The sequence below is a fragment of the Artemia franciscana genome, chromosome 7, assembly GCF_032884065.1.
Source record: "Artemia franciscana chromosome 7, ASM3288406v1, whole genome shotgun sequence".
NCBI lineage: Eukaryota > Metazoa > Arthropoda > Branchiopoda > Anostraca > Artemiidae > Artemia > Artemia franciscana.
In genome coordinates this window covers 42746649-42756718 of record NC_088869.1, presented here as the reverse complement: position 1 = coordinate 42756718, position 10070 = coordinate 42746649, and the positions used below count along the sequence as shown (strand labels likewise).

The 10070-nt window shown below is 38.4% G+C and overlaps 1 protein-coding gene across 1 annotated transcript in view; it reads left to right on the top strand.

Moving 5' to 3' along the window:
* Positions 1–461: 461 nt before the first annotated feature.
* The window catches only part of LOC136029331 (phenoloxidase-activating enzyme 1-like), a 45984-nt gene continuing 36375 nt past the window's right edge, over positions 462–10070 (top strand). The window contains exon 1 of the mRNA XM_065707613.1: positions 462–1384. Coding sequence (XP_065563685.1) covers positions 559–1384 — 826 coding nt within the window. The 5' untranslated portion in view covers positions 462–558. The remainder of the gene's footprint in view (positions 1385–10070) is intronic.

Here is a 10070-nt window from a genome sequence, read left to right as displayed (position 1 = left end):
GTATTTTCCGGTTTGTATTTGTATAGTTTCGTCACCTAGGAATGGGGCTGAGGCTTCCTCTACCCTGTTCTTCGGGTGTTCTTAGTTGCTTTCTTTTCAATCGGCTATCTTTATCTGTAGTATACTCTTAAAAATGATTTAGCGAAGTGTAATGACAAACAAAAATGTTGCTGCCAGTATTACACATAGAATAATTTCTAAAAATTGCGGTTTCATTTGACAGATCTTTAAGCTGTTTCAAAGTTGGGATAGAGCCTAGCATTTTAATGACTATATCTAGGTTAGTAAAAGAATCTGGGGGCATTAACTTCTTAACGATTTGTGTTTTCCTTTTAACCGTTGCGTCACATAAAATACGAAAAAAACTAGTTCGCGAATCTGCCGTAAATCAACCACTCGAAATGAAGGTCATTTTTGAGCCGTGTATGATGCTGTTTGAATCTTGAGAGATAACTTTATATTTCGATTCCAAGAGGTCAAAGAGTCAGTTTTATAATTGCTTCCGAGCTTTCTGTATCGTTTAATGTTATATACATAAAGGACCATAAGAAGGTACAAATGTTGTTCCAAGTAATAAGCTTTCTTCTATCTTTTGCTCTAGTTGAGCTAAAATTTGAGAACGAATGTGATTTAGAAACTCTTCTTCCATTTGATGCTGTTCGATTTGGGTCCCATCGTCAAGGAAGATGTTTGAGGATTACAGATTGTCCTGCTTTTAAAGGTGTCCTCCTAAGAAGGCCTCCTGGGTTTCTAGAATTCTTCAAGAGAAGTATTTGCTCCCTTAATCGTGTTCCTTTGTATTGTTGCCCTCCTTCCGAAGATTTACTACCTCCTGAACTCTTGGTAACAAAGGGATTTGACTTTGAACAAATTGATGATTTTGATACAGAGTTGACTGAATCCACTTATGAGCCGGTTACTGATGAATCATTGTTTGATTTCGAGCTTTTGCCGGTTCCTGCTAAACTAGTCAACGAGGAAGTGAATAGCAAAATTAGCACTGGAAACATAGACAGTAGTGCTTTTGATATCAATGACCAAAGAAACGAAGATTCAGAAAGTAAACAAAGGGGTCGGGGAAAAATATTTTTCATCGATTCCGTGACAAGAAGACCTTCAAGAATATTCTTTCCTACAATAGAAGAAAAAATAGAACTTAATGAAATTGTCGATTCTTTTCCTGTATCCAAACCTCAACCGATTAAATTTGGTAGACTAGATGAAGATCCTTTGGATAAGAAGAGGGCATTGTTGCCAAGTGCAACCGCAGAGTTATATTGGGACAGGTGTGGACTGCCCGGTGTGGGGCGAATTGTTGGCGGGAGTGACACTGGTGCTGGTAAATATCCATGGATGGTCAGGCTTGGATACAAAGACTTTGAAGGTACGTCTTTCTTCCTTCTGTATCTTCATTTTTTCTTCATTATCTCCCATATTTCCTAACCAAAGAGAAAAAGGGAAATTACTGGGTAAAATTGTAGCGCACGACCTCTTCTATAAGAAATACGGACATAAGCCTAGAAGTGGTGCTGTTGAGAAGGAAACGTGCTAAGAAAACAACTATTACTTCATAATATGTGGAATGATTTTAGTTAACATATTTTGAATGCAATCCCACGATGCTTTACCCTTCCTCCCTAATTTACAATTATATAGCCAACGTTATATTTTTCTATTGTGTTTTCTGTTAATTGGTTTCGGCAGGGTTGAGTGACACATGATAAAATGCATGAGAAACATATAATTCGGACTGTATATTAACACATTAGGGGGCTTGGGGGTAAAGTATAGTGGAATTGTAGTCAAAATGTGTTAACTACAATTATTCTACATATTATGAAGTAAGAACTGTTTTCTTAACATTTTTCTTGAGCAACAGCCCAATTCTAAGCTACTACCGAAAAATGTTTATCAAATAAAAGAAGTATTATCAAAACCCTCATGTTATATTGTTTCCATATATCTTAGTCACCTTTCTTGCATTCTTAACCCGTAAAAAGCATTCGGTGAAAACAATAGAATTGTTGGAAAAATATTGACAAATGAGAATGGAAGGAAACATGATAATCTGATTATTACAAAATAAGAATTCCATTGTATTAATGTTGTATTTTAGTTTTGTATTTGTGGCAATTAAAACGGTTTTCATAAATCGTATATTCAGCAAACTTTTCAAGTGTATTCTGAATAATACAGGATTACTTTGGAAGGAGCATAAAATAAGGGATATAATGGTAGCCTACTAATTCTATTTTCATTTTTCCTTTATAAGTAGTCATATATTACAAATTCACCGATTTCTGTAATTTACTTTCATAGCAAAAAGTATTTTAATTTCATTGTTTTTGTTTGTAACGTAGTATTTTCACCTGCCAATCTAGTCCAGGAAACTAATCATTCTGGAGCTAAATTGATACTGGATTTTCAAGGTTTTATATTATTTTCTGTGCATCCTTCGCATCTTTTCAGTTCCAGGGGGATCTTCCAAAGTTCTTTAGATTTACTTTAGCTTTGGTATTTGATTAATTTAAAAGCCAAGTTTATCCGATGAAAGTAAAGAGCAAAGTTGAAACTTAAAACACACAAGAATTTCGGTTTGCAATTTACATAGCATATTTTGGGAAAAAAACTACTTCGATTACTGGCTAGTGGTATATCACTATATTTGTAGAATTCTTAAAAACTAGCCCTTTACTGAAAACACAAAACCAACGAAACAGAGCAGGATTAGTAGCATGTATACTCAAGCTAATTATGCCTTTTACTACAGCAAAAAAAATACAGGTCGTTTTTCAAATGCTTTAATAAGATACTGGATACGCTCGCGTAACTAGACCAAATACCAGTTTTTAAATTTAAGCCATATAAAGCGATTTGGACAACAACAAGATCGTTGAATAATTGAGCCTGCAGATAACAAACCAAATCAAGGGCTCTTCGCCAACAGGAAATGGAATTGTTATACGTATGGTCTGACTATAATAAACAAGAGCTAAGAGCTCATATGGCACTTGTGACGAGGCGAGAAGAGCTAAGAGCCAAGAGATCATATGGTATGAGCTCTAACAAAATTCTATGAATCAATAGATTGATTTAAAAAGGAAAATAAGAGGCTTAATGCCGGTCAGGATTTAAAATAAGAGCTCTGAGTCACGATGTCCTTCTAAATATCAAAATTCATTAAGGTCCGATCACCCACTCGTAAGTTATAAATACCTATTTTTTCTAATTTTTCCTCTCTCTTTAGCCCCAGATGGTCGAATCTGGGAAAATGACTTTATCAAGTCAAATTGTGCAGCTCCCTGACACGCCTACCAATTTTAATCGTCCTAGCACCTCCAGAAGCACCAAACTCGCCAGATCACTGAACCCCTCCCCCCAATTCCTCCAAAGAGAGCGAATCCAGTACGATTCTGTCAATCACGTATCAAGGACATTTGTTTATTCTGTCCACCAAGCTTCATCCCGATTCCTCCACTCCAAGTGTTTTTCCAAGATTTCCCCCTCCAACTCCCCCCAATGTCAAAAGATCTGGTTGGGATTTGAAATAAGAGCTCTGGGACATGAATTCCTTCTAAAAATCAAATTTCATTAAAATCCGATCATCTATTCGTAAGATAAAATACCCCAATTTTCACGTTTTCCAAGAATTCCGGTTTCCCCCTCCAACTCCCCATGTCACAGGATCTGGTAGGAATTTAAAATTAGAACTTTAAAGCACAAGATCCTTCTAAATATCAAATTTCATTAAGATCTGGCCACCCTTTCGTAAGTTACAAATACCTCAATTTTCAAAATTACCCCCCCCTCCAATTCCACGAAAGAGAGCAGACCCGGTCCGGTTATATCAGTCACATATCTTAGACAGGTTTTTATTCTTCCCATCCAGTTTCATCCTGATCTCACCGCTTTAAGTATTTTCTAAGATTTCCGGTCCCCCCAGCTGCCCCCCCCCCCAATTACGCTTGATCCGGTTGAGATTTAAAATAATAGATCTGAGTTACGAGGTCCTTCTAAATATGAAGTTTCATGAAGATCCGATCACTCCTTCGTAAGTTAAAAATACATCATTTTTTCTTATTTTTCAGAATTAACCCCCCCCCCAATAGAGCGGATCCATTCCAATTATGTAAATCACGTATATAAGACTTCTGCTCTTATTTTTCCCACCTAGTTTCATCCCGATCCCTCCAATCTAAGCGTTTTCCATGATTTTAGGTTCCCCACCCCAAACTTCCTATCACCAGATCCGGTCAGGATATCCGGAGACACGATATCCTTCTTAATATCAAATTTCATTGAGGTCCGATCAACCGTTCGTAAGTTAAAAATACCTCATTTTTTCTAATTTTTCAGAATTAACCCCTCCCCCAACTATCCCAAAGAGAGTGGATCCGTTCCGGTTATGTCAATCATGTATCTAGAACTTGTGCTTATTTTTCCCACCAAGTTTCATCCCGATCCCTCCACTCTAAGTGTTTTCCAAGTTTTAGGCTTACCCCTCCCAACTCCCATCCCCCCAATGTCACCAGATCCAGTCGGGTTTAAAATAAGAGCTCTGAGACACGACATCCTTCTAAATATCAAATTTCATTGAGATCCGATCACCCGTTCGTAAGTTAAAATACCTCATTTTTTCTAATTTTTCAGAAATACCCCCCCAACTACCCCAAAGAGAGAGGATCCGTTCCGTTTATGTCAATCATGTATCTAGGACTTGTGTTTATTTTTCCCACCAAGTTTCATCCCGATCCCTCCACTATAAGTGTTTTCCAAGTTTTAGGTTTCCCCCTCCCAACTCCCCCCCTCCAATGTCACCAAATTCGGTCGGGATTTAAAATAAGAGCTCTGAGACACGATATCCTTCCAAATATCAAATTTCATTGAGATCCGATCACCCGTTCGTAAGTTAAAATACCTCATCTTTTCTAATTTTTCAGAATTACCCCCCCCCCCAACTACCCCAAAGAGAGCAGATCCGTTCCAGCTTTATCAGTCATGTATCTAGGACTTGTGCTTAGTATTCCCACCAAGTTTCAGCCCGATCCCTCCACTCTAAGGTTTTTCCAAGTTTTAGGTGTCCCCCCCCAATTCCCCCCAATGTCACCAGATCTGGTCGGGATTTAAAATAAGAGCTCTAAGACACCATATCCTTCTAAATATTCAAATTTCATTGAGATCCGATCACTCGTTCGTAAGTTAAAAATTCCTCATTTTTTAATTTTTCAGAATTACCCCCCCCCCCAACCACCCCAAAGAGAGCGGATCCGTCCCGGTTATGTCAATCATGTATCTAAGACTTGTGCTTGTTTTTCACATCAAGTTTTATCCCGATCCCTCCACTCTAAGTGTTTTCCAGAATTTTAGGTTTCCCCCCATATCCCCCCCCCAATGTCACCAGATCTGGTCGGGATTTGAAATAACAGCTCTGAGATACGATATCCTTCCAAACATCAAATTTCATTAAGATCTGATCAACAGTTCGTAAGCTAAAAATACTTCAATTTTTCTATTCTTTCCGAATTAACCGGCCCCCCACTCCCCCCCCAGATGGTCAAATCGGGGAAACGACTATTTCTAACCCCCCAACTCCCCAAAAAAGAGCAGATCCGTTCCGGTTATGTCAATTATGTATCTAGGACTTGTGCTTATTTTTCCCACCAAGTTTCATCCCAATCCCTCCACTCTAAGTGTTTTCCAAGTTTTAGGTTTCCCCCTCCCAACTCCCCCCAAATGTCACCAGATCAGGTCGGGATTTAAAATAAGAGCTCTGAGACACGATATCCTTCTAAATATCAAATTTCATTGAGATCCGATCACCCGTTCGTAAGTTAAAAATACCTAATTTTTTCTAATTTCTTAGAATTACCCCCCCAACTACCCCAAAGAGAGCGGATCCGTTCCCGCTATGTCAGTCATGTATCTAGGACTTGTGCTTAATATTCCCACCAAGTTTCATCCCGATCCCTCCACTCTAATTTTATTCCAAGTTTTAGGTTTCCCCCTCCCAACTCCCCCTCCCCAATGTCACCAGATCTGGTCGGGATTTAAAATAAGAGCTCTAAGACACCATATCCTTCTAAATATCAAATTTCATTGAGATCCGATCACCCGTTCGTAAGTTAAAAATACCTCATTGTTTTAATTTTTCAGAATTACCCCCCCCCCCAACCACCCCAAAGAGAGCGGATCCGTTCCGGTTATGTCAATCATGTATCTAGGACTTGTGCTTATTTTTCCCACCAAGTTTCATCCTGATCCCTCCACTCTAAGTGTTGTCCAAGATTTTAGGTTTCCCCCTCCCATATCCCCCCCAATGTCACCAGATCCGGTCGGGATTTAAAATAACAGCTCTGAGACACGATATCCTTCCAAACATCAAATTTCATTAAGATCTGATCAACAGTTCGTAAGTTAAAAATACTTCAATTTTTCTATTTTTTCCGAATTAACCGGCCCCCCACTCCCCCCAGATGGTCAAATTGGGAAAACTATTTCTAATTTAACCTGGTCCCGTCCCTGATACGCCTGCCAAATTTCATCGTCCTAGCTTACCTGAAAGTGCCTAAAGTAGCAAAACCGGGACCGACAGACAGACAGACAGACCGACAGACAGACCGACAGAATTGGCGATTGCTATATGTCACTTGGTTAATACCAAGTGCCATAAAAACAGATGTAAACAGCAATTATTTTATAATACTAGGGGAAATACAAATCAATACATTTTTAGAAGTAAGAATAGAAAAAGTTACAATTTTTTATCGCAATGCTTTTGTGTAATTGTATTAGAGCAGTATTTCTTAAAGCGCTGAGATGCAAAAGTCAAACGTTAGCGAAAAGAGCAAAGAATTGCAAGGGAAAAATCGTTTATACATAGAATAGTCCGTTTTTGTTTTAGTTTGAATACAATAGCTTAATTTCATTTGAAAGAAGGTATCTTTATGTTACATCTGTGTCCTTTTAGTACCTTATCCAAAATGTGAGGGTTTGGGGCTGTCACTGCTCAATTCCAGGATCCTTGCTTTTCAGGCCTTAGGGGACAACCCTCCACAAAAAAAATATATCGGCCTCTATCGTAATAGTAGATGAGCCACTTTGTTATATTTTGTAATCACTAAAAAATACTTTCAAAACGGACTACGATAGCTATTCATTTTATATGCTCTGCAAACCCTGATCTATTTTAAATTTGACCCTTGTATGGGCTTAAGTTTCCGATTTCCCAATTTAAAATGCTGCAGTTTACTTTTATTTGATTTTTTTTATGTAAATACTGTATGCTGTCGTATGATGACACAGAACAGGGCATGTAACCCCCCTCCTGATATCAAATTTCAATATCGTTTTCATTATAAACACAATACATGTTAATCAGTTCGTTATCTTTGCTACTACTACTGCTGACAACTCTTTGCAACAATATGCTATCAGAGGCCTGGACTGCTGCGTATGCTCTTTCTGTTCTCCACTCTGTCCAGAGCTTCTGTCTTTGGCCCCACCCCCATGAAGTTCCAAAGTCATAGTCTTTCAATCGATAGCTTGTATGTAAACTTGCAAATCAGGACATGTCTCAGCTTTAACATAATGACATAAAAAAATAGTTTTTACTTATAAATGAAAGGAAAGGGTGACTTTAAAACGACCATAAGCTATTTTGCATGTGAGACGGGCTATCCCCACTCATCACTCCCTTTCTTATCGTCAAAGTATTAATGCTACTTTACTGATTTTTGATTCCATTATTGTAGCTTGTAGGCAATCGCAAGTGTCTTACTTACTGATAGCCTTTCAAAATATTCGAACCGAAAACTGCATTGTCTTGAGTCAAGCTGCAGTGATAAACCCTGCTACCAAAGCATTATAAAACATGTTTAGATCTGCTTTCTATTACCCTTGTTTTAGACTAAGCGTTCGTTCTGGAATTATTTAGAAAAAAATCCCAACTTTAGTACAAACACAGGGGGCTTGAGAAGGAGGCCACCCCCCCTCCCCGTCACACTTAGTCCAATACTATTTCTTAGAATTAGAGAAGATTAGGGAGAAAGTCTCCATTGCCTGCACACTCCTTCTATTTTTACCAGAAAGTTTAATGAAAGTTAGAAGATTTAAAAACTAAAAGAGCTAAAATCGTACTGAATTTTAAAAAATCTATCAAATCACTACCTAAAGAAAGATACACTGATGGTTGTGCTATCAGCAGTTCAATTTCCACCCCAATAGCTGATACCCAACTGCCTATAGCCCACGCAGACCGGATGCACCACAGATAATAATTCTTTGAAAACTCAAATTAATAAAATCGGCTAAATGAAGCCGAAAAACAATTGCATATATTAAAAGTTTATTTTTATTGGCAAATAATGCATAAACAAATAGATAGATTTACTAAACAATTAAGTCAACGCTAGAAGACAAACCACCCCACAAGAAATGGGGATATTCACTCCACAAGACTCACTGGCGGAGAATGCAAGGGAAAGAACAACACTAAGACACGCAGAAAAGTCAGGAGACAATAAAAGTGTCCAGGAGGATTATTCTTCTTCTTGCACTTACGACAGTTGACTCGAAGTCTCAGTCCCAATAGTTTTTTGTTTTTTTTTCTTCCCTTTTTCATGAATTTTGTTGCGAGAGCAACACTTTGGTTTTGTCCCGTTTTTTTTTTTTTTTTTTTTTTTTTTCTATGCCGCCGATGTCGGCTTATTCCTGGAAACTGGTAAGGGTCTAACCGGTGCGGTTTTTACGGAAAGTGTGGACCTCAGGCCGGATTGATGAATATGGCATTACATTTTGGAAAGCTCCGCAGAACTCTTGCCTGGGGCCAAAATGAATGATTTTTGCTTGTCCACGAGCCAGAGCCTATGGTGTGCGAAGTGAAGTGGAGTTATGTAGCCTATGTCAGAGAGGAGTATCTGAAGTTGTTCAGCCAAGCTTTCGTTTCATCAAACCATGTTTCTGCTTTCGAGTGGAAAGCTCCGTTCTAGCAGGCAAGCAGGCAGGCACCACTTTCAAATTGAAGATGGACTAAAATCTATAAGTGTTAAATATATGCGACAGTTACCCGGCCCCACAGCCAATATATCTTCTTTGAGTGATATAATATGAAAAAAAACTTCGTTTTCTTAAAGAGTTAAAGAGGCTGCGTCCCAAAGTCGAACCTTAAAACGTACAGGAATTAGGAGAGGCAGTTGGGGGGCTGCCGCCCCCCAAACCCCCTGCTTTTAAAGACTCTTTTGTACAGGTTTTTTGTTGTGGGGGGACTTCATTGTTACTAATTACTAGTTTCGGCGCAATGGTTCTCCTGTCCTCTTGTGTTTAACATTTTTCGAAGTTATTCCATTATTCATTCATTTAAATTTTTTGTTAATTAAAAGAGGGCCTTTCCGAAGCCAAGAGCGGGGGGTTAGGGGGGCGGCAGCCCCCCATAACAAAAAACCTGTACAAAAGAGTCTTTAAAAGCGGGGGGTTTGGTGGGCGGCAGCCCCCCAACTGCCTCTCCTAATTCCTGTACGTTTTAAGGTTCGACTTTGGGACGCAGCCTCTTTAACTCTTTAAGAAAACGAAGTTTTTTTCATATTATTTCTGTACGTTTTTCTACAATCCATGGTGGGTGTAATTTAATAATAATTTCCCATGTTTATTTTCTCGCTTTCTGTATCAATAAATTCAAACTGACAAAATTATCTAATTTTGATAATTTTAATAGTTTAGCAGCTTAATTAAAAATTTAGCAGCTAGTGGTTTTTACCCACCCGCCTCCGGTTTATGGGCCCAGCGCGCTTCCGCTGCGCCAAGCTGCTGTTATGCTTGTTATCAAACAAGTTATTACAATAGAAAATTTCACCAACGGCTTCAATTAGGAAATCAATTTAAATGGTTCTTTTAACTTGCTTCCATCAAGCCTTACCCCCGCTTCAGTATAAATTCTTGTGAACATTTCAGTATGTAATTCTGATCACATGTTTCCATGTTTATTTTCTCCCTTTCTGTATCAATAAATTCAAACTGACAAAATTACCTAATTTTAAAATTTTAAAAAGTTAGCAGCTAGCGGTTTCGATCCACCG